This window comes from Mustela erminea, chromosome 15, assembly GCF_009829155.1.
Source record: "Mustela erminea isolate mMusErm1 chromosome 15, mMusErm1.Pri, whole genome shotgun sequence".
Taxonomy (NCBI): domain Eukaryota; kingdom Metazoa; phylum Chordata; class Mammalia; order Carnivora; family Mustelidae; genus Mustela; species Mustela erminea.
The window spans coordinates 9660090-9686354 of NC_045628.1; the positions used below are offsets into that span (position 1 = coordinate 9660090).

The 26265-nt window shown below is 38.6% G+C and overlaps 1 protein-coding gene across 4 annotated transcripts in view; it reads left to right on the plus strand.

Moving 5' to 3' along the window:
• Window positions 1–26265, plus strand: part of FGF14 (fibroblast growth factor 14) — a 595595-nt gene that overhangs the window by 564188 nt on the left and 5142 nt on the right. For all 4 annotated transcript variants that reach the window (XM_032315400.1, XM_032315403.1, XM_032315401.1 and 1 more), the window contains one exon: window positions 25051–25249. In XM_032315400.1, coding sequence (XP_032171291.1) covers window positions 25051–25249 — 199 coding nt within the window. The remainder of the gene's footprint in view (window positions 1–25050; window positions 25250–26265) is intronic.

Here is a 26265-nt window from a genome sequence, read left to right on the forward strand (position 1 = left end):
ATTAAAAACACTAGTATTTGTTGGATTTTAGTTTTTTCTCGGGTGACCTTCAAAATTTAATAGTGGGAAACTAGGAATCACTTCACTAAAATACTAACTGAAATTTAGCATAATATTGTCACTTGCCATTTAACACTATTAGAATTTTGAAGGGAAGTCCTAAGGTTTGTTCAAGCAATTGTTTTAACAAAAAACGAAGTAGTAGGGCCTGGTTTTCTATGACTTTGATTTTTTTTAATGTTTCCTTTGAACAGTGAGTATGATCTGTCATTTCCTAGACAATAGTCATAACTTTTAAAATAATAATTTTTTCTTTTTGGAATCGGGACTATGATTCCAACACCACCTCTACTTTAGTAGAAGGTGCAGAATCAGAAGATAAGGCTGTATTGTGCACATTGAGGCAACTAAGATAAAGAGAAATTATAAAATTGGTTATAGGGCTACAATTATATAATTAATTGTAGCTTCAATGGAGTTTTCAAGATACCCAGCAATGAGATTGATTTTGCAAACTACCATTTGCAAGTACTAGATGTTCTTTTTGTAAACCAAAAATGTGTAATCCAGATTTAAAGATAAAACATATGAAGTAGTAAATACCACATGATTCTGAACATGGCCAGTATTAATATAATACGATCATAGGACCATTATCAGGAAAACTCGGAGAATTTTTCAGTAGAGTTGGGACCTTGTAGAAGCATTTGTGGAGTAGGTGGCATGATGTGAGGCTTGAAGTGCTACAGTCGTTGAAGATAAGAACCTGCAGGTAGAGGGAAACATGGTAATCAGACAGTGTGGTGAGCTGGGGAGTGAGGTAGAAGGAATCAAAGACAAATAATCTTAAAAGGCTATTGGCCCACAACGGATTCTCTGCAACCACCTGTTAGTGTTTGAATGAAAACATAAATGCATGAGATTGTTGGTTAAGGCAATTCTGTGTATCATATATCAAAAGAAATTTTAAGTTTGTACTTGAAGAGGCAGGGAGCCACTGATGGCTCTTAATCAAGGAAGCAGCAGGAACAGTGCTTTGCGCACCCAAGATGTTGGGGAAGCCATTTAAAAAATGCACTTTATGCTGACTTCTCATAGATTTTCTTACCACTTTAACTCTCCCTCTGAGTCCTTATGAAAATTAACATGTGAATAAGCAACATTTGACAGTAGGTGTTGATAGAATATTAAGTCACCGGACAGCCTGAGGCTTTTTTGAAAAGGTAAAAGAGAGACAAGCAGTGAGGAAGACCCAAAGAGATATAATTTTATTTTCCAGAGTCCAAGGACTGAAATGTTCCAAAGAATTTATTTGGCATGGTCTTGCCTTTCATTCTAGGTACTGGCTCATATTTCACTCAGATTTATCTCTGTCAAAAATAGTTTCATCCAAGGACACTTTGTTACCCTACCTTGACTAAAAAAGTAGATTTTCCCCAGAGTTGCTAGTGCCACAGTCTGGCAAAAAGGACCATTCGTGCCACCCCTATTTTGGGGAGGCTCAGGAGTTGGTATTAGATGAAGAAACATGAGATTTCCCTGCCGGTTGGGAAATCCTTTCTCCTCTTAGCACTATATTAAGTTATTTAGCAGCCACTAAGTTTAGCTTGAAAGAAGAGGTGGAAGCAGCCTCTGAAACTTCCAGGTTGATCCTTTCATTTATCTAAATTCCATTTCTACTTCTGCAGAAAAGAGCCAGATAATAAATCTGATCTTCTTTCCTCCACAGTTATAGCTCCCACCGAAAGGCATTTTTTAAAGACCAAATAGGATTGGATCTTGAGGACTGGGACGCATCTTAGAGATCATCAAGTCCTTCTTCTCGATTTTACAGCTGAGCAAAATATTAAATTATTTTCCCCAAAGAAACACCAGTAGAAAGGTCCCATGTAATGTTAAAATAGGTGAGACAAATCATTTATGAATTGATGCCCACCTAGGGATCAGAGGTTAAGAATTATAGAAATATTTTGCAGAGTACTGGGCACTCCGTTAACCAGACTTTCTGATGGGAGCCTCTGATGGGAGCTAGGATAAGCACAGTCTAGTCAGAGGCAGTCTGCCATTGATGTGTCATTGATGCCATTTCTGCTGAGCACTTACTGTCCGCTGACACCATTGTGGTCCTTACCCACCCCGATCACTCTCTGATTCACCACTGCAGTCTCCACTCCAACCAGGCTCCCACTGGGCATGTATTTCATCCCCTCAACGTTCAAGCATCAACCTGGCCACTGAAGCAAAGTGGCGAGGGCTGGAAGAAGGGGACAGGGAGGGGGGGGAGAAGAGCAGATAAGTCTCTGCCCCTTGTCTATCATGAGCTTCTCCCCAAGTCTGGAGTAGTTACAACAGGTACACAGTACAGCTCTGTAGACTTCTGCATGGACCTCTGGTTTGCACATGACACGGGAAGTAATCACAGGGACTGGGTAGGACATGCTCAGGCAGCCCCAACCAAGACTGGCTCTGAAGTGCAGCCATGGTGGAAATGGTGCTTTGGTGATGACTGTCATCATTGTTTTTCTCATGTCAGATGCAACCAGACAGCTGGTAAACCTGTAACCCTGAGTTTCTCCAAGCATGCTGGAAAGTACTGCTTCTGTAAGAATCATCAGGGGGCTTATTAAAGCAGATACCTTATCCCAACCCAGAACTGTTGAACACAATCTGTGGGGCCTAGATATTGAATTTTGAGAACCACTGGTTTACTCAGGGCCCATCTATGTGTTGGTAAGGTGTTATATCCTTTCACTAACTCCACTGACTTGTCAATCACATAGAGAACTAGAAAGTTCTGCAACTCAATCCAGATATGGGGGAAAGTGCTAGCTTTTAGATTCCTGGGTGCAGAGTCCCTGTCATTACCTAGTTACTATCTTTATAATTACTATATCTTTATATTTATTATGTCTTTCTCCTTGGTAAAGACAGAAAACTTAAAATATAAAATTTATGAAGCTCCAACTATACACGCATCATCTCTCTGTGCTGAAGGAATTTCTATTGCCGAAGTCACAGGCGCATGCTACCTTGGTTCTTAAGATTAACGAGATTGTTCAGCAGTCACTAAGTTTAGATTTCCAAAGTGTAGTTCCCAGGTAAGCATCCTCACCTGAGAACATGTGGAAATGCAACTTCTCCCCAGATTCCCATTTTGGCTGGCCTTCTAGGTGATTCTGATGCATGCCAAAGTTTGAGGACTGTGGCTCTAAGCTTCCCGATCTATACTATATAAAATAATAATAATAATAATAACGTATGCCTCATAGTTATCCTGTGTATTATTTTCTATCGTAAAGTTAATGTACAAAAAGCCACTTTGCCCCCCAAGAGTATTCGATACATAGTAAAAATATCATTGAGTCTACATTTAATTTTTAAAAGTTGCTCCAGCTTTCTAATTGCTTAATTTCTAGGGAACCCATAGGTTGTGTATAATATAAGCGGTCACATTAGAAGTCACATACACACTGGGTGTTATACATAACTAATGAATAATTGAACACTACATAGAAAATTAACGATGAACTGTATGTTGGCTAACTGAACTTAAAAAAGAAAAAGAAGTCACATATGAAGGTTATAGAAGGGAACCAGATGCTGTAAAGTCGTAGTACTTCACAGGAGGAATGAGGTTTTTTATGCCCTGTTCTTTTCCTACTGTTACTGAAAAGCATTTTAAGACTTATTCAGGGGTGACTTTTATAGGGCATTAACAAGGCTTCATGGGTCTTTAAATTTCTTAATCCCAGGTGAGGCCAGTTACCTGGAGGAGTAATCTCTACAATAATCTCTTCGCCCATTTCATCCAGATAAAAATCTCTGAATCTGGATTTGCATTCGATTTTCAAATGGCGTCATTTTGTGACTCAAAGGCATGCTAAGTGGCATTTCCCATCCAAGAGTGGGGATTGAGATTGAAATGCGTGTCAACCCCACTAGAGGGTGGCCTTTGTCTAAATCAGGGTGCGGATGAACTGAGGGTGTGCTCGGCAGCCACCTCCAGATTGAATCCTGCCTGGGTTGATCCAAGGTGAGGGAGAGGCCTAGGGCACCGCTTCAGGCCCGCTGAGACCTGAGCATCTGCCCGTTGTCAAATAACCCAGGAGTTTGCTGGGAACATTTAGAACTGCGCAGTTGCATGATCTCGGTTTGTGTTTTAGGGCAAATTCTTGACTAATAAATGCATGTCTGAATTTTAAAATTCTGTATCTGTTTTAATTTTTTTTCTTGAAAGCCCCCTCTTCTCCACCTTCTGAAAAAAAAAAAAAGCAATAACTGAAAATATGAAAAAGACAACCGCCTTTGTTTTTTAGAAACAGAATTTTTTAAAAAGGCTATAGGCTATCGTTAAGTTCCATTTAGCAATTTAAAAATAAGACAAACAGACTCTTTGGATACCAGAAAACAAGGAAAGGCATGATCAGGATGTTCAGGCCATGATCAGAGAGCACAGTTTAGATCAAACCCTAAGAAATTAATATTAAACACCGGTTGCCTTTCATGGTTTAGATTTAAGAAGTAAAATATTTGTAAATGTTGTAATAATTGCTCCACTAAAAACCTCTCAATTAGACAGCAGAGTTCAATGTTATTTTAAAAAACCATCTTAGTAAACATCTCTTTGCGGCATGTGAAATTAACACTTTCAGCACTATGAATTCAAAACACATTTCTGTATTCTTGATGCTTGATATACTAACTTGATTTTTCTCTACCTTGATTTTTAATAATTTTTAACAGGAAAAGAAAGCTCAGCATAGGATAGTGCCAACCGAACTAAAACATGTAGGTTGTATTTTTTTTTTCTCCCTCTCAGAGTATTATAACGAATGCTTCTAAAACATTGGATAGCTGTTCTACCAACAAGAAAATCAGTTAACCTCATGTAAAAGAAGACTGCAGTAATTAGCCTGGGTTCTTAGATACAAATCATTTTCATTTTTATCCACATCTATAAACCAGAAAAACAGTGTCATACAAACTGCTTGTCTATTAAAACACAAAGAAAGTTTTTCTGTGGCATTAGTCTCAGGTAATTTTAAACTTGCATCAAAGTTCATGAGGAGAGATTGCCTTTGGAAGGAAATAAGTCTCTCTATGAAGGATGGGTGGTTTTATCATTATTATATTCTTGGGGGAACAGATCACAGCCCAAATTGAAACCTTTCTTCCAGAAAAATAAGCCTGCTGTGCTTCCATACTAAAATAGTATCTATGTACAATTGTGTACGTTTTTTATACAGAAATGGTGTGAGCTACTCCAATAACTTTTACAATTCTCTCCAGTTGATGCATTTTTTTTATCTGCGAATTTGTATCCCTATGTTTAACATGAGGTACTTTTCCATTAATTAAACAACTCCCACTTTGAAACCAAGAGAAGACATTTCTGACAGTTCTGTGGGGTTAGGTATAAGCCCGAACTCTTGCAACCACGCTAGCTTAAGGATGACACGGAGTTAGACTCTGGTTTGCAAATTAGCGTCGGAAGAGGAACATGCCATTTAATTACTTCATGATGATGGCCCTCAAACATTCCCTCCAGTTGTGAACTGTGACTGAACCGTATGACTAACACGCCTACGTGCCCATCACCAGCTAAGGGCTGACCCTTCTCGGGCATACAGACAGCAACTCATCAGACAGGGTCTTTGCTTCTCTCCCCACTTAAAGATTAGATTGCCCCAACTTGTCTGAATTCCTTCGAAGTTTAAGGCCTCATTTATTCCTTTTCAGCCACTTCTTTTGGTTCTTCCTTCTTCAGGTGACGTGTAAGAGGCTGACAGACGTAAACAAAGCTACTTGAAGAGACTGTGTCGGGGTGAGGAGGTGGGTGGGTGTGGGGTGAGGGCCGTCCTCTCTTTTTGCTTTTACACTGTTCACCTTGTGCGGAAATGTAGAAACGTGAGCCTTTCCAAAAGTTCACTAGAATGTCTCTTCTGCATCCTTTGTAGACAAAACTCAGAAATAATGTCAACCACCCATGCTTCCAGACCCTTTTTTTTTTTTAATGATTTCTCTAAGTAGTAATGGTTCCTATGATATTTGCGTAGGATTATGTATATACTTAGGTATTTATTGTTCCCTGCTTTCTTCCAACAATGCTGGTGCAGCATATACATCTTTCTAAGTGCTTTGCTTCCATGTCCATATGTCTGGGAGAGTACATTCCACTAAACACTTCCACTCTGGTTGATAGTTAAGTGAGAACTGGTTACTGTTTTTTCACCAGTTTCAGGAACCATCTTTTTTGGTTCTGATTTTTCACCAGTTTCAAGAACTATCCGCTCACTCTTCATCATTATTCATGTTATTTGGGATTGTCTGTTTCTCCATTTATAAAATGGAAATCACAGGCAGTGTCTGATTTTTTTTTTAAAGTGTAACTTAATTTTTACCTTTCATAAAGGTGTACTCTAACTATGTGCCTCCAAAGCATTAAAAATACTAAAATGAGAGGGCAACATAAACAATTCCCACTGGGCAGAACTCTGTTATAACGCACGGCAACAGAGGAGAAGCAGGTTTTTCTCTACTGATTTATTTCACGGGACCCATGGCTAGCGTGAAGCGGGAGGAGGGCACCAAGGTTGACAAAGTGGAACTTGATGCCCTCAGAGCCACTGATCCCATGTTGAAGCACTAACTTCTAGAGACTTTAAGTGACAGAAGTTCAACTTCTGCTGTTAAGCCCCTACCGTTGGGATAGGCCAGTCCTTAGAGCGGAAAGCATTTTGAAATGATCCAGTCTTTGCCACGTACTTTTAGTTACTCATATAAGTGATCATTTTTATATCATTGCTCTCAGGAGTAAGACTAGTTTGGTATTTTATACATGGAAGTTATTGTCTTTTTGTACCTCATGGAGCTGACTACAATTTGTATTGAATATCTTTAAAGTTTACTTACAGCAAATCCTAAATACTTCATTTGTACTCCTCTTCTCAACTGTGCCTGAGGCCATTGAGAGGATAAACATGATATAAATTTCTTTGAATGTCGTTTCTGATTAAGCAAAAACAGTACTTCAGGTCTCTGTTCTCTATAATTGTTGAAACTTCGTGAATTATAGATTTTGTTTGAAATACACTTTTACTGATCATAACTAAACTGCATCCATGAGGTAATTAAAACAGAAATAAGATACAGGTAGAAGGTTGCTTCATCTGTTTCATAACTGGGCTACCTAATGAATCGATGTGAATTCGATGTTACCTCTACAGATCAATTTGGAAAATTTTCTCCAGGCTCCTAAGCTCCAAATATCAGATATTCTCAGAGAGATCTGTCCACAGATGGAGTTGTTTCTTTTTCTTCTTTTCTTTCCAGGGAAGTTTTTTGTATCTCAAAATTATTTATTCTAGAATGAGGGAATCCCATGAAATCTATATTCAGTTAGCCCCAACAAAGGTCAAGTGCAAGGGTTGGCAGACTTTTTCTGTAAAAAGGCCAGTTGAATGTTGCAGTTTTGTAGGTCATAGGGTCTCAACTGCTACCACTCAACTGCTGTTGTAGCTCAAAAGTCACAGTCTGCAATAGGTAAATTAGTAGGTGTGGCTGTGTTCCAATAAACAATATTTACATAAACAGTTGGCAGCTGGATTTGGCCTGGGGACTATAGTTTACTTATCCCTGCTCTCAAAGTTCCATTTTAGCTTCACCAGCCTGCGCTTTCAAATATTGTTCTTGAGAACTATTAATATATGTTTCTTCCCTTATACATAATTGTGAGAATTCCTAATGGGAATTTATTTAGACATTAATGGAGGGAACTATGCAGAGCCTGCAACATCTCTGACTCGGAACCAAAAGCCCCCTCCACCCTGAGTCATTTATCCCTAATTTTTTTAAATTAATAGACTATTCTTTTTTTAACAGTTTTAGATGCACAGAAAAACTGAGCAAAAAATTGAAAGTTCCTATATACCTTCTGGCTAACACCCCCCCCCCCCTTCAATTTCCCTTATTATGAACATCTTACATTATTGATATAGTACAAATGTTATAACTGATGAACCAATATTGATAAACTCTTATTAACTAAAGTCCATAGTTTACATTAGAGTTTACTCTTTGTGCTGTGTGGTCTGTGGGTTTTGACAGATGTACAATGACATGTATACACCACTACAATATCATCAGGTAGTTTCACTGCCCTAAAAATCCCCTATGCTCCACCTAGTCATGCCTCCTCTTACAGCCCCAGCCAGCCACTGATCTTTTCACTATCTCCAGAATTTTCCCTTTTCAAGAACGTCATACAGTTGGAATCATACACACCTTTGCAGACTGGCATCTTTCACTTGGTAATGTTCATTTAAGGTACTGCGTGGCTCGATCATTTATTTTTATCGCTAAGTAAAACTCCATCATCTGCATTTGCCACAGTCTACTTATACATTCACTTATTGAATGCCTTGGTTGCTCCCAGTTTTGGGCAATTATGAATAAAGTCACCATAAATATTCATATACTGGTTTTTGTGATGATATAAATCTTCAAGTTACTTGGGTAGATACCAAGGAGTATGACTATAGGATCGCATGATCACTTATCTTTTTAAAATACAACCTTTGCCATAAGAAAGGATAAATACTTACCATTTACATCGACATGGATAGAACTGGAGGGTATTATGCTGAGTGAAATAACTCAACCAGAGAAAGACAATTATCATATGGTTTCACTCATATGTGGAACATAGGAAGAAGCACAGAGGATCACAGGGAAGTGAGGGAAATCTGAATGGGAAGTCATCAGAGAGACAAACCCTGAGAGATTCTTAACTACAGGAAACAAACTGAGGGTTGCTGGAGGGGGAGTGAGTGGGGGGATGGGTAATTGGGTGATGGGCCCGAGCACTGGGTGTTATAGCAACTGATGAATTATTGAACTCTACAACTGAAACTGATGATGTACTATGTGTTAGCTAATTGAATTTAAATTAAAAAAGAAAGATGCTTTCTACACAGAAAAATAAAACAAAAAATAAAATACAATGTCATCACATCATCCCTTTGCTTGAAAATCTCCAGGCTCATCCTCGCTTGTTAGAAAATCACATCTGCACAGCATGGCCAGTACAATCTGTGTTCCATTCATCTGACTGTAAAGAACTTAGCTTCTACACTCTGCCCAGGACTCCTGCCTCAGAGAGCTTCTTATCATTGTGATTTCCAGAATGCACTTCTTTTCCTTTTCATGGAATACCTTTGTCTTACCTCTTGACCTCACAAACTCCTAATCACCTTTCAAGGCCTTGCTAAGGAGTACCTCATTTAAGAACTTTTGCTCTTCTCCTAATCAGAGAGAGCTCTTCCTTTCTGTAGACTCTCGGTCTGTTGTGATGGCTTAGTATTGATAACCTCTACGAAAATGAAACTGAAACTCTAAGAGGACAGAATCTCTGTCTTATCTGTTCTTCTACTCCCAGTGTGTGAGTTGCAGAGAAGAGACACTCAAATATTTGTTGACTAAACAAATTATTCAGATGGCATTGGGAAAACAAAAACAAAAATAGGCCCCCCAGTGTTCCCTATAAGTTTAATTCTCCACATACTACTAAGAGTTGGTTTCATATTAAGTGTGTTCATCTTGCATACACATTAGCCACCGTGCTGAGCTGACCACGTTGTACTTCAGGCTACCTTACTGTCCTATTGTTGTCCTGTCTGTTGCCCACTGATTTGCCCAATGCAAACCACAGGATATGCATTTTGTCTCTCATGTGCAATGACTGACTTAGGCTAGAGTTACTTGGGATGGGGACACAAAGTCAAAGTTATAAGAAATTTAAGCACAACATGGTCTTTGCCTCGTTAACTGCAATCATAGTAGCCAATTAGACTGCAATTTACTCCTCCAAGATTATTCATACTCCCTCTGCCAACCTTTCCTTCACTGTCTTTTTCTAGGGTGAAGTCAGTTTCAGAGACCAAGTCTGGCCGGTTTCTCAGTAGCTTCCTTCGATGCTATTTGCCAAGTGTCTTTATAAAGTGGAGCTATCTCTGCTCCAACACTCACCAGTTTCAAGACTGCCCTGCAGTTCCTGCTCCCTGACACTGGTCTGCCTCTAGCATTTCCTGCTTGTGACCCCCTACTTCCCCTGGTCCTCCTGTCACTCCAGCTCTTTGTTTCCATTAGTCGCCTTCTCAGCATCATACAAATTGTCACTCTTCTTATTTAAAACCCATCCCTCAAAATCTGAACCTTCCCTTGAAATATATATGTTTGTATATGTCCTGTTTCTTGAAAGAATTTTTTTTAACTTACCATTTGTTTTCATCTTCGAAGGAAATTATATAGTCATCCTGGATTTTGTGTTATTCTGTATGTATTATATAGTTAAATAGAGTCAGACACTGTATGAGACACTGTAGGCCAGCAAGGACTTTGAAATCGTCCACACTGGCAGTTGTGGGTTGGGCTACATGATATTGTACTCAAGCCAGGATAAGCATAGAAATCTCTATGTATTTTTTGTTCTCTGTCCATAGACATCAACCTCAGTACTTACCTTTTTAATCATTTCACAATAGTTCATAAATTTTAAAAAATCTGATAAGAAGCTCTTAGTTGGGCCATATTTTCAAATGTCCGTGTGAAGTAAAGGTACATACAACTCTACTTTGAAAAGTCATAAAGATTCTCAGATGTAACATCACGGCAACTCTTTATCCTATATATTTACATGGACAAAACACAAATGTGTCCCGTGACCCTATCAATATGAGAACTGATTAGCTACTGTTCATTGAGGCAGTAAGGTAAGGTTTCTTTTTTTTTTTTTTTTTTTTTTTAATGCCTTAAAAAAACTGCCTTTGATTGTGGCCAAAAAAACCACATAACATAAAATGTACCACTGCATCATTTCTCAGTATGGTTACATATTGCATTTGTGGAACTGTCTAGCAGAGCCAAAGAAATGCCTTAAATTTTCCTCTTTCAGCAACAGGCTCGCTATTTCTATTTGCAGAACTCCGTGATTGATAAACAGATCTAAATCAGTTTTTTTTTCCATCTCCCTTAGAGTTATATGAATTCTACTAGACATTATTACAATTCTCTTCTTCTTTAGTCTTTTCATAAAAATAGTAGTTGGCATTTATTGAGTATACACTTGGCACCAAAACCATGCTGATTTTGTGTCCAATTTAATAATTCTGTAGAGGTAAGTATTTTGGAGGTTCAGTGAATTTTCCAAGACTATTATTAATTAAGAGGCCAGGATAGGAAAAACTAACATCTAGTTTCCACATCCTCGACCTCAACCCCTATGTTATACTTGGGGAGGGGGTATGCACAGCTATCATTGGTATTTGATCCTTACTGTTCTCTCCTGATGACTTCAGTGCACATACATTAAAATTTATTGATCTGATTCTGACTACTTCCTTAACTCTCAATTGATTGAATTGTCTTTCTCTGCATGTTTATATTGTCCTTAAAAGCGCTGTGACTCAGGGAGCACACTGTTCCTGGGGAGCGGGCTCATGGGGGCTTTGTAACAAGGTACGGAAATACTTGTTAATTTGTTTTCAATTTTCCTCCTCAGAGGGCCTACCATTTACTTGGCCTTTTTAGTTGCAACAGCAAATTGGACTGATTGAGTGAATGGAAGAACTAATCTATGAAACCAGACCTAAAAGCTTACCCAGTTCAATCTGGAGAGATAAACGTGGCGAGTATAGGATCAAGTGTATAGATTAATGAAGGCAGGAGGGATACACTGATGGAATTTCAGAGGTTGTTTTACTGTAACACCACATAAAAATGAAAATCAGTTTTAAAGGGGTTGGTGAGTTCATGAATGGTGATAAGTAAAAGCTCTTATGGAAACAAGTATCTCAGAGCCTACTTCTAACTGCTTGCCCTGATATCGGTATGAAAAACTGTGTTTCAGAGTATTCTGAAAAAGTCACAAATTCAACTTCTTTTGGTATTTTTAGAATCATTCTTACATATTTAACTAATCACTGGGGATGGAATAGTTTTCTACCACAGTAAACCCAAGAGATAAACCTTTTGCAAATGTTTCCACCCTCAACCCGGAAGTCTATGATCGCCATCTTCCTCTTATGTTTTAGTGGTGATCTGGAAACCATGTTGTATGTTGACTGGGACTTTTTTAAAAGAAAGAAAACTGTAAGACATTCAAGGAACCGTCCTTTGCAAATTCTAGCCCTTTCTCTTCCAATCCCATTTGCTCTGTAACTAATAATAGTTTCTCCATGTGATTTGTCTTTGTTAGAAAAATGCATTAAGTTTTATAAAGTAATCTGAAATGGAAAATACACACACACACAAACACACACACACACACATACACACACACACACACACAGGCTAGTTGAGAAAAAATAGTAAAAACACAACATTGTGGAAAATTACCCAATAGATATTAGAAATAATAGTCTATAAAGGGACAGAAAGTACCATGTATAACTTATGTTATACACGTAAACTTAATTTTGCCCAAGAATACAAAACCGGAATGTCTGACCTTTCAGAAACAGCAAGGAACACACACAAAATGTCAGCCAGTTCCACAAGCAAGAAACCAGCACACTGAGCTTGACATTCCTTCTCCCTTCGTTGCCATGTACAATCAGAGAGTACTGGCTGTTTGACCTCCTAAAAACTTAAATCTGCCCTTTTCTCTCCATCTCCACTGGCGATGGCCTTTCCTGGCCCTGCAGTAGACAAACCAGTGTTCTTGTATCCAAAGTGACTCTGTTGTTTTCCATTTTTCACACTTCAGCCATGGTGTTTCCAAATGCCTAACTGACTGTGGAATGCTCTTGCCTAAAAACTTTTAGTCTCTTCCTGTTTTCTGGAGAGAACGACCAAAACCTGATCATGACCATGTGGTTTGGCTCAGGCCTAGCCCCCAGACCTTCACTTCCCCTTCTGTTTCCTTCACACTCTGCATTCTAATTTCACTGTTTTCAGTTTATCCTGCAAATGATCTGTTTCTGCTCCTGCCCCAGGGCTTTGCACAGGATACTGCCCTTTCTGGGAACATTCTTCACCTTGCTCTAAACCTAGTTAAGTTATAATGATGTTTCAGAGTTCAGCTCAGAGTGTAGTATTTTCCCTTACCAACCCAGGCAAGGTCAGATTTCTTTGTTTCATGTTCTCAGAGAAATCATTCTTTTTCTTGTAAGAACTTGTCTTAATTTGTATCAAGAGCAGTGACTGGTAGATACTAGAAACTAAATTTTCATTGGATAAATGAATGCATGGCTTTTAGATATAATGGAACATAGAATAATGGAAACTTGTTTCCGTGTGTCCACAATACTCAGATTTTCAAACATATTAGCTCATAGCTGAAATAGGAAATCTAGTCTTTATAATGGTAGTTGTCTTGTTTTGCTTTGTTTCTTAGTAGATGCAATTCTTCCCATTTCATAGTGTCATACACTCAACAACCTGGAAAGTAGGAGAGTATCATTCACTAATGCCTACAACATTTCATGCTATTACATGAAATGACAGTGCTAATTCATTTTTTTAAAGATTTATTTATTTATTTATTTGACAGGCAGGGATCCCAAGTAGGCAGAGAGGCAGAGAGAGAGAGAGAGGTGGAAGCAGGCTCCCTGCTGAGCAGAGAGCCCGATGTGGGGCTCGATCCCAGAATCCTGGGATCATGACCTGAGCCGAAGGCAGAGGCTTTAATCCACTGAGCCACCCAGGCTCCCCTACAGTGCTAATTTAGAGAGAATTAAATCCACAGCAGGCCAGCTTTGGTGGCCTCGACTTCCTCTAGGTAGAGTAAGCTAGTCCTGGGTTGGCATTTTCCTCTCCTCAGGTGCTCAGCTTCCCCGGAATGTACTGTCTCTCTTCTTGCTTTTCTGGTCTCTATCTTCCGTGTTTGATGTCTGTCCTCATGTGTTAACCTTTGGAATCATTGAACGAGTTGTTACCAAAATCTGGGAAATCATGTCCAATGTGTTACTAACCAATAAAGCAAAATCAAAAGAAAGTAATCCTCAGGTTTTCATCTTAGCGCGATGTGGGTCTCCTCTGTGCTCCACACAGTCAGTGTTGTTGAGTCTTGTCAGCTCCCAACTTCTGTCTTAGTCCAGTAGGATGATTTATTGGATACTCTGGGGGGGAAGAAATGAAGCCCCTTCAATTTGCTCCATATTTTAACATCATTTTTATAGCAAATAAATATTTGCTAACTAGTAGCATTATGCACATAAAATATCACGTGGGTAGAAATAAAAATATCTCATCCATTGCTTAGTGGGGCTTGTGCCCTCTGAGTCTCAAAATCATCACCTGTGACACGAGCTTTGACATGCTTTTTTCCTTCTTAAAGCATTTTTAACAACATTATTGAGTCAAACAAAATACATGTGAATGGTCTTTGGAAATCATAAATCTCAATATATGTTAATGTTATTCCGTAAATATGGTATTTTAGGATATTGTAGAACCTACTGATAGTTGCTTTATTTTTCTCTGGAAACTTGCATTTTAAAGGTTGGATAAACTGGTACTCTTGATGGTTTGGTTTGGTTTGCTTTGCTTTGCTTTTTATTAATACAAGTAAATGGTTCTGACTAGGTATGTTTTATTAGGAAACCTCCACAACACATGCACTTAATACCAAGAAAAATTCAATGGAAAGGTCTAAGTGAAGATTTTAAGTGGTGTTTAAAGAAAGGAAAGTAGAAAAAGCTTGCAGATGTGTGTAGAAATTAGCCTACAGAGAGAAGTTTGTAAAGTCACAGAAGTAGTATTAAAATACAGTTCAGGGAGTTAAGTACAAGAAAAACTGGTGAAAACAAGGACGTATTTACTCATAGAATTAGGCAGAGTAAGAGTCACAGCTAAATATTTGACCTTTTTTACTCAGTTACTCAAGATAATGGGCTGAGAAGTGCAAAGATTTGAAAGGACAAGATGATAAAGGAAGAGTGAGGAAGCAGGTGGGATTTGGTAGAACATGGCAAGATACTGACTACCTCCATTCTAACTAGGCTAACCTCATTATTTTTTATTTATTTATTTATTTTTTGCACAGCAAATTCTGCTTGTTTTGACTAACAAAAATTCTAGTGCAATGACTGAAAATGTTTGCTACCATCAGTATAAAATCTTTTTCTAGTTGGATGTGAAAGAGCTGAGTATCTTTCCCCAGCCTTTGTCCCATTTGGGAATGTCTTTGTTGCACCCCTCCCCCACCCACACCATCACCACAGCCAACGGCGCCCAGACTCTGGGAACACAGATTTTGCTATTTTTTTTCCCCCAGTTATCTTGGAAGCCCTTAATTGTGCAATCTTCTTCCTTAAGTGCTATCTCCCTATATTTCTTTATTCTCTTTCAGGGATAGGTGATACTTGACAGCACCAGACCAGGTACAAGTCCCATTCCAAACCCAACTCTCTGGAGACATTAGGGAAAAGTGATGAAATAAGTTAAGAATAAAATAAATGCTACAGCTGATAATGTTTATTTTTTTTTTTAAAGATTTTATTTATTTATTTGACAGAGAGAGATCACAAGTAGGCAGAGAGGCAGGCAGAGAGAGAGAGAGGAGGAAGCAGGCTCCCTGCTGAGCAAAGAGCCCGATGTGGGACTCGATCCCAGGACCCTGAGATCATGACCTGAGCCGAAGGCAGCGGCTTAACCCACTGAGCCACCCAGGCGCCCAGCTGATAATGTTTAAATAATTTATCCAAATGCACTCAATCATCTTTTCCAGTCCTTTCTTTCTTTCTTTTTTTTTTTTTTAAAGATTTTATTTGTTTATTTGACAGACAGAGATCACAGGTAGACAGAGAGGCAGGCGGAGAGAGAGAGGTGGAAGCAGGCTCCCTGCTGAGCAGAGAGCCCGATGCGAGGCTCGATCCCAGAACCCTGGGATCATGACCTGAGCCGAAGGCAGAGGCTTTAACCCACTGAGCCACCCAGGCGCCCCTCCAGTCCTTTCTTGAGGCTCATTCACTGAAGGAGAAAATTTGTTCTGGAACTGTCTTAACTTGCCTTGTGGTCGCCCTCATTGTTATCAAGTCACATTCCTTTCTTGGGTTCCCTTTTATAACTATATTGGGTTGACCAGTGGCATAACTAGTGGAGACTCAGAGAACCCAAAATGAAGTTCTGCTCTGCATAAACTCTTCCCAAGATGTTTCACTTTAATGCCATATTTTGTTAAAAGGAATAAAATAAGATCATGCATGTAAAGCATTTAGCATTGTGAGTGGCTTAAATTAATAAATAGATAAATGTTAATTATTACTCAGATGCGCTTTAGTTTTCCTTTAACTAGATTTATAGTCCCATCTAAGCCAGTCTTTAATATACCAGTGTTCCCCAGACATGTGTAGTAAAGGACAATAGTTTTCTTTTTATTTTTGATCTTTTACAGAAAATATAAGAAAAAATATAATTTATGTAATTCTTATATAAAAGTATAAGAACATGAAATTACTAGAAAAGTGTTTTTAAAAATAAGAAATAAATGCTCAGCATTTTTATTTTTATATTCAATAGATATAAAAAATACTCTTAAATTGTTACAGAAGTTTGTCAATGTTGTTGCTCAATTTCTGTACTGGTTTCCTTGCAGACAAGGAATAAACAATTTGTAGCTGGGCACAGGTCCCTGAACCATTCTTCACATAGTATTATGATGGAGACTATGTAATATATTTTATTATTTACCTTTCAAATGAAGTAACCCTATTTCTAAAATGTTTTAAAGCTTTCACTGACATTGTCATGCTGAGTTTATATATAAAGTTGGTTTCATTTGATATTTCTGCTGTAACAAAATTACAAATCACTAACTGCATCTGTAAAATACTTAAAATGGAAGATGAGGCAGCACCGATAATCCAACTTTGAGACGTCACTAAGCCCTGTTTTGATGAAGCTTCGGAGTATCTGTCAGACCAAGAAACTTGCATATATCCCTGTGTGCATGTGTTATCTGTTGACGTCATTCACTCAGCATTTCCAGAACATTTTTTAAAAACTAGTAGCAGCACTTTTTCTGGATTTGATTACGTACATTCAGTCTGATTCCCTTCCCATAAAGCACTGTCAGTTTCACGTTTCTCTTTAAGGTAAAGCTCAGCAGAGTTAGCATATGACCCCACATGTGTTGGAGAAGTACACCATTGGGAAGCTGATGTGTGACAAAACAGCAGGACGCATTTGATCCGAGAGCTCCGTTTTACTCACAACACCACCCACTATGACACCCTCATCCCGTTCGAGCCCTGCCCTCGGGAATTTATGACAGCCATGGATTGTGTTTTTCTAGGGGGATGGTTGACAACAGATGGCAGCCAACCCGATTTCCATTTTGTTCAATTTTTCTTTAATTGACGAAAGGGGGATAAAGTTGTGCACAGGCTGGGTGAAGGGGAAAAGAGATTCATTTTGAGTTACTCATGTTTTTACACTCTTAAGAATTTACTTTTTCGTCTCCTTACAATTATATAGAGAGATGTGTCACCTTTGCCAACATGATAGCTTACATCATTCATTACTATTTTCCATCTATATTTTCTTCCACACGTAGGCATAGATAAAAAGATCAGCAGATAAAATACATATTTTCTTTCTTTTAGTTGAAGGAGTAATTCCGTTGAAGTAGCAGTTATCTGTATCAGTTATCACTTGGCTTTCTGTAACCATGTAACATGCCACCACAGAAGATGATGTGTAGTAGAACAGTTAACCATGTATGGCTGGTGCATGTGGGGTCAGGCGCAGCTTGGCTAAGTTGCTCTGTAGATCTCGTGCAGGACTTGAGTGTGTGACTGGAAATAGGCTAGTGTAGGTTGAACATGGGTTCCCCTATGTCTGTCTTCAAGCAGGCTAGCCCAGGCATGCTCTCATGGCTGTGTACAAGATGGAAGAGGCAGGCCAGGTACACAAGAGTTTGTCGAACCTCTACTTTCTTCAGCTTGGCTCATAGTGGGAGGACATGTTAAATTACATACTAAAGGGCGTCGATCCAGGGGAGGGTGAAGAATATGGGCCATTTTCACAACTGATCACATATCTAAAAAAGTAAATATTTTCAGCTGAACAATATGATAAATGAGTAGGAATAGTTAAATATATTTATCCTGATGAAAAATGTATTTGAGCAAGCTGCTTAACTCTATGATCAGTTACTTCATTTCTAAAATGAAGATAATAATAGCACCAATCCCATAGAATTCTAGTGAGGGTTAAATTCATTGATTATGTAAAGTATGCAGCCCAGTGCCTGGTGCAGAGTATATGTAAGTAAGTATTAGTAAAAGTCATTAACATTATCATTATCATCATCATTATTATGTTGAAGATTTCACTGTTGTGCAACAGGTATGTGGGGATGATGTATGATTGTATCAATACTTTCTTAAGCGTATTTATTTTGTAAGTTTTTTGCTAATATTTATAACACTGATACCATCTGTTCATGTTACAAGCGTTATTATTTTCAGAATTTATCCATGCCTATATTCTAGAGAAAACAGATTTAACATTATAGAACCAGTTGGCACATATTTTTATTTATAATCTTAAAATGTCTTACTTAAAGATGTCTTGTAAATACTTCATATTTTTATTTGTTTCTATTTTCTTGCTTTAATAAATTTTATACTAATGTTAAGGAAGGGTAGCAAGCGTAATGGTTAATACCAGTTTAATTGATATTTTCTAAAAATTTTGTGAACATTTATTAATTTACTAATGGTAATAGGAACATATTCCAATGCTTCCCAGGCTCTAATATGCTTAGAGATCACCTGTAGTCTTGTTAAAATGCAAATTCTGATTTAGTAGGTCTGCAGTGAGGCCCCGGAGTCTGCATCTCTCACAAATTCTCAGGTGAAGAAGTTGTTATGTAGTCCCTGAATAGCAAGGAGGTACATATATTCTTCTTATGTATATAGTTAAAAGTTCTTATATATGTATATATAATACATATGAAAATATACAAAAGCACAGTTATATTAATTAATTAATATTTAATCATTATAATAAATAATTATGTTCTTGCCACAATTCTAAACAAGTATGTCATTTAAAAAATATTTATTCAATATAATATAATAAAGTAAAAATATATTTAATAAGTAAATCAATTAATATGTCTAAAAATAAACCTTTTTATTTATTTATAATATCTCTAAATGTCAAATAGCATCTTTCTTGGCCAAAAAAAAAAGAAAAGAAAAGAAAAGAAAAGAAAGAAAAAGAAAAGAAAATGTCTTAATTTACAATTTTTTTCTCCAGAAACTACTTAAGTAACAGCTTTTGGACCTACAAATCGAAGTCATGAGAGATTTCTTTGTTGGTGAGAATATACTGGGAAACCACTGGGGCCTGTAATCAAATGAAAGCTGTCTCTTAAACCCAAATGTAATTATGTTTTAGTCTGAAGTACATGCACAAACAATTGGCTAATATTTTTCTTCCTGTGGGCATTCGTCATAGTCTAATATTATGAATATTTGATTGTGGAGAGTTTCAGATAAATACGTTAGTCAACTCGATTGTCTGCTTTTGCGTGTTAATTACAAATTCTGTTTTGTCACTAAGTTCACTACTGTAAATTCTTCTAAAAGGTCAGAACATTCTTCCCTTATATGTAGTCTAAGAGGTGCTCCCCATTTTTTTAAAGATGTTTTATTTATCTGAGAGAGAGAGAGAACGCGCAAGAGGGGGTAGGACCAGGGGCAGAAGCAAACTCTCCCCTGAGCAGGGAGCTCGACGCGGGACTCCAGGATCATGAACTGAGCCAAAGGCAGGCCCCCAACCAACGGAGCCACCCGGGCGCCCTTCACCTTTCTTTTTCAAAAGCTGACCAGAGTCAGAGCAGTATCATTAAAGCATATATCGATTCCAAAGCTACAGAAGGTGAAGGAGAATGAGATAATTTTCTGTTGACTCCAGGATAAATTCTAGTAGATGAGATCTCTGAAGAGTAGGAAAGCAAGAACAAAACCAAGAATTCAGGTTAGGTGGATCTTTGGAATTCCCATATGTAGGAATGTCTGTAGTGTTGAAACCTAGAAGGAATAATTAAACCACTAGTTCCCTGTCCATAATAACAGTGAACATTTGAGTGGCACTTTGTGATTCTATGTAGAGCTTATAAATATAACTATCAACATAACTACAGTTTACAACTCAATGTTGTAAATGTATAGTTTACAAATCACTTTGCACCTCTATTATCTTATTTGACATTTGCAAGAAACCTTTATGATTTGATACTGTTCTTCAAGGAAGAACTTGCAATCTGAGGCTCCTTCCTTCTCTCAGCTTGGGGAACTGAACTCCAAAGTTCAGGGTCGGGATCATTACTGAGATGTTGATGGGAGGGTACTGAGCTTTTGATGACTCTGAAATATAGAGCTTAATAGAATATGAACAGCAATTACTTATTGTGTATTTATTACTTTACAATTACTTATTGTGCTACATGCTAGTACATGTCAAATATTTCTCTACCTTCTCTTTTTAATCCATTGGAGATTTGCCCTGTATTCTAATAAATGCTGTAAATTTATCTGGAATGCCTAATTTTTATATTTTCCTTTGGAAATAATGGAGGTGGTGGTGCCATCAGTAGGCAAACTTGCAGATATTAACCAAAATGTAAATTTTCTTTTGGTCCTAGATAGATGCTGGGACGAAAGGAATTTACAGGCTACTACATGCGTATCTTTACCAGAAACCCCAGTGCATAACACACCTTTTGGGCTTTTCCAGGGACGAAAGTCATGAAAATTCCCACTTAAATGGTTTACATTTGTATACATGAAAATAAGTGCAATCCAAGTTCAATTTGGGAATACATAGCTCTTCAGTAATTTGAAATGAGATGAATACCCCCTCCCCATGTGTCTCGGTTGGGACGTCCTCAAAATGTACCTGAGAGCAGAGTTGGCAAAATTTTTTGGCAAATCACCACAGAGCGAACATTGCAGACTTTGCAGGCCATACGAGCTCTGTCTCGACAATTCACCCCTGAACTTTAGAGTGTGAGGGTGGGCAGCTGTGTCTGGCCCTTTGTCTGTAGTGTGCTGGACTGAGACCCTCACAGTCACTCCTAGTTCTTGGGTTATGGTTATCCTGAATTACTGGCTCTTCGCTAGTTCTGGGTTATGGAACAGGGGTCTTTCCTTCCCTCTGGCTCTTCTTTCATCCTGAACCCGGAAGCCTCAGGAGAGGAATTCTGCCCCTACTGTTAAGATAATAAGTACAACACAGATGATGCTTTCAGTTCACCACAACCACAAAGAAGGAGATACGAAATAGTTGTCTATTTGTTCTGTTTCTCCGTCCTCGAGTGGATGATTGTGTCTGGCAGTGGCACAAATTAATAGTGAGGCTTCTGCTGGGACTCAGCTGTCTGTCGATTTTGTTGTGGTGTCAGGGGCTCGGCATGTAGGCAGGCAAGACGAGGAAAAGACACTTCAAACTCCATTTCTGCTTTGTTTCGGCAGTTTCTGAGAGTTTCTATTTAAGCTGAAATTTAAATAAGCGTTCTCATATTATCACGGCTGGTTTTAGAGAATCTTGCTGGCGCTCTCATCGGATTACTCAAGGATATTGGAGCCATACGGTCGGTTAGGGCTGCGATGCTAAGCCAACTGGGGTTCCTTCTTTCTTCAGCACTTTGGCTCCTCTACATGGGGCGGGGGGGGGGGTCTCACACTGCAGGCTCGTGGGCTCTGTCTCCAACCCGTGGTCTATATGCTGTCGAAAAACAAAAGCAAGAACTAAGACATAGCTGCCACCACGAAAAGGAAATTTTAGAAACCCGATTTTCTTTTTTCCTTTGGAAAACCAGACTTAACTGAAGATCTGAGGTTTTTCTTTTCTACCCTTCTGTCTCTTCAACACTGAGCCCGACAGTAGGGGGCGCACGTAGCCTCCTGATGGTGTCTTGATCACAGCAGCCCCTTCACTCTTGAGCCCACCTGCTCAGGAGAGGCATCGAGTTTGTGACCCCTGCTGGGCACATGTCCCCTAGGGACCTCATCAGTGACAGTGCCCACCTGTGGGACTTCTCACACCATCTGTCCCTCTAAAGCATATTGTGGGACTCGGACACGAAACTGTGACTGGGTTGACTGTATGGTTATTACCGAGAGCAGGCATGTTTATGGGTTATGTTTTGTTCATTTGCTCATTGCCACATTTTCCCCGCAAGTAAATACCTTTCAGAAGTCAGTACCAAGAAAAAGAAAAGATTTTCTCTCTTCCGAATTTTTAGAACATACAGACTTTCTGTTTCCATCTGGGATACCAGAAGGTTCGTAACTCAGTTTAACAATGCACCGTAATTCTGGAGATATTTCTCTCCTTATTTGATAATTATATTAATAGTAGTTACAAAAGTGAACACAAATATACACGTTGCACAATTTATTTTGCAAGAGACTGGGCTTCAACATGTCAGTGTATAAGTGTTATTATTGTCTCAGAAACATTCTCTGTGTTGACAATAAATGTGTATCCCTAAAACACTAACCGGGCTATGTCATTATTCCCTTGCTTACTCAAGAAGGGATGTCTACATATCTACCTCTTGCTCATAAGAAGTCTATGTAATTATCAGGGTGCCCAAGACCCTATCACATTTCTCTAATCTGCCTTCCTGTCCATATATCTGTGAAGTCGCTGGCCCAGCTCCCAGAAGGAGAATGTGGAATGACTTCCTCAGAAACCCCAGAGACAACATTTCATCCCAAAAGACTTAGTGTCAGATGTCCTTAAGGTATACTCTGAGTACAAAGGACTTCTTCCCCATCAAAGATCTTCATTTTTTTTCACGTGCACCTTAGAGAAAAGACTGTGCATATCTCATTTGCCGATGGGAGTGCCATCATCCTGCATCAAGGCATTGGGGACCAGATGGGAGTAAGGGTTGACTTCTCTGTGGAACTGCTTTTCTAGCTGGAGGCCTGGTGTCTCCAGGTAAAAGTCAGTCAATGATGTGGCTCAACGGGTCAGCTTTTCTCCACTCCACTCCCAACTGGATTTGAGATGAGCTTTAACTGGTCTCAAATAATTTACTTGGATGCCTTGGCCTGCCTTGATAAAAGACAAGTGACACAAGGGAGTCTAATTTGTCATGGAAGGTGCACGTTGAAACAATATGTTGTCTTTATTAGTCTTTTGAGGACAAGCCAGCTAGTTTTACAGCATTCCGCTTTATTTCCCTCATCATGACGTGTGAACACGCACCCCTTTGTCAGTCTTCCTTCTGCAGCCTGGCCTGATTAACTCCTCGAGTCTGTTGTTTATTAGCAGAAGTAATGGGGTGATATTTGGAAAAATAGGATTTAGTGGAAAGCCAGAACATTTATTTAGATGGGATCTCATTCAAACCTGAGCTAGCATCATCTAGAAGAAATGAAGGCCTACATAAATTCCTTTGGGAGAGTCTAAGCCCATTTTTTGGCTACTTTTAATCTCATCGAATTAATCACTGGATCTGTTATCTTCATCATGAAAAGAGTTTGCCATTAACAAAACCTGTTCCTCTTGGAAAACTATTAGCTTTCAGTGAATTAAAGTAATAGGGCACTCTGAATAAATTGTATCCTGCAAGAGACACCATTTGATAATTCACACCCTCATGGGAAATATTGAAAGAACCTTTCTACACGCAATATTGTCACATTCCTTATTATGGTTAGCATAACTTTAACTCTGACGAGTTTTATTTTTAGTCCCTAAAGGATGTGTTTTTCAGAGTGTGTACAGAAAATAATGTTTTAAAGGAAAAGAAAAGCAAGTTATTTTCTGTAGTCATAAAACTCTATTAAGGTGAATTTTTTTTTCAAGTACAGTGGTATTTTTTAAAAGATCAGTGACAAGAAAGCTCTGTTTTTGCATTTGTGTTTCATATATATAAAATAGCACAGTGTTGAACTATTTAAAATGACCACAAAAACAATTTAAGTGGCTTCTGTGTCTATAACTAGGAAGACTGAATTTTAAAATTATTATTATTTTTTAAAAGACTATTTATCAGAGAGAGAGAAAGCACAAGCAAGGGGAACTGCAGGCAGAGCAGGCAGAGGGAGAAGCAAAAGCTCCCCGCTGAGCGAGGACTCTGATGCAGGACTGGGTCGCAGGACCCGGGGATCTTGACCTGAGCAAAAGGGGGAGGCTTAGCCAACTGAACCACCCAGGCGCCCCTTAAATTGTCAGTTAAGGTTTACAAGTGTGTGAAGTCGCTCTTGAATATTTATGTCATTAATGATACTCATAAGGTAGTGAGCTTTGTGCTGTCCACCAGTGGGGACTGTAGCACCGAGAGTCATGGCACTTAATTCATGTTACCCTTTCCAGAAAGGCCGGGGGGTGGCGGTCAGGGAAGCTTCTGATGTTTCTCTGTAAGAATTCCAGTGGGGCTCCAAAGCATGGAATGAGGTCATTATTTCCAGCTCCTGTCCCTACGGCCGGCCGACTGACGCAACATCCAGCCTCGGCTCTGGTGGCTGGTTAGTGAGCCAGCTGACCCTCCCGGTTTTAGTGTGAAGTTTCAGATTGTGTCTTTGTAGGTAAAACCTCTCCCCCTGTCATATCAGTGATCCAGGGCACGGCTAGCGACTATCAGGTTAACATATTCCTTTGGAAATATCGCCTAGGTGATCAAATATCATAAATATAAATTTTATTTTGTTTAGCCTAAAATGAGCTAATCATATAAAGTATATGATGCTACTTTAACGTGCTTTTTCTGGTTATACTCTGGTTGAATAGTATTGTCTCAACCAGACGGTTCTTTTGGCTCACGTCTCCTAGTTTCCTACGAAAGGACACGCGTACTCTTGCTAATGCATGTTCCCCCAGGAGCAGCAGATCCTTCTCTGTTCGTTGTATATTGAAAAAAGTACACGGACAAACATCCATGCAGGACCAGGTGCGGCTGATCACCTGCCCCAGGGCTGACTCCTTCAGCCTAGTGGACAGGTTTCTGGAGGGAAGAAGAAAAAGTTCAGAGAAACTCCCATTGTTTTCTCTAACTGTCATTTCTTCCTCTTCTCTCGACAGGAACTTTTTACGCCTGAATGCAAGTTTAAAGAATCTGTTTTTGAAAACTATTATGTAATTTACTCATCTATGCTGTACAGACAACAGGAATCTGGTAGAGCCTGGTTTTTGGGATTGAATAAAGAAGGGCAAGTCATGAAAGGAAACAGAGTAAAGAAAACCAAACCAGCAGCTCATTTTCTACCCAAGCCATTGGAAGGTGAGTGTTATGTGAACATCATCCGTCTCGGTCTGTGACACATTTATTTTTCCCCATTGCTAACTCTACAAGGAACCAAGGAACCCTCATGGAATGCTAGAGATTTTCCATATCTTGATCTGAGTGGTGGCCACACAGATGTCTACTTAAGGGATGAATTTAAGATTTGTACACTTCACTGTGCATATGTGTGTGTTTATATATTTTATAGACATATTATACATACATATACACACAGATTGACAAATATATAAAAATATATCACATATATCCATATATAGCTAAGTTTCACAAATTATGGAATGCAAGTATTTTCCCATTTTGATGGTATCCAGCTGAAAGTCATCACATCCTTGTGAATTACTAGAATTACAGAAAATGAGCTGATCTCTTGGCCTTTAAAGAGCTTGCTGGTGTCACCTGTCCCTTCCAGAGTGAACTTGGGTGTGGCACCTCCTTCTTTAATAGTCACTTGTAAACAATGACGCCTTCACTTTCACTTTTATCAGACTTTCAGAGAGCAGGCTATAAAGCGTTGCTAATTAATCAGAAACTTCTGCACCTTTCTCGTTAAGGATTCTGCCAGGAGTGCCCTTTACCTTGTCCTTAATATTTGAGAACTAGAAAAAAAAAATTGAACATGAGGCATTTCAAAAATGTTGTCTAGTCAAATACTTTTGTTTACCTTTGGCAGAAAAGCAGATCTACGAAAACTAAATAAACACTTTCATCTAACTTAGTTTAATTTTCTTTTTTTTTTTTTTTTTTTTTTTTTTGTCCCTAGAAAAAAGGTTTAGCCATCAAGAGAAAATGTATATTGATTTTCTCTATACAGGAATCCATCTTCTCTATATAGGAATAAGATAATTCCAAATATCAAAGGTTAATTATTAATTATTTGTGGATGTATAATTCAGCTTTCAGTTTGCCTATGTTTGGAAAACCATTCTTGTTGGTTAAACCATCTTTGTAATTTAACAATGATGACTTACTATCCCCTTAACTAGATTTGCCTA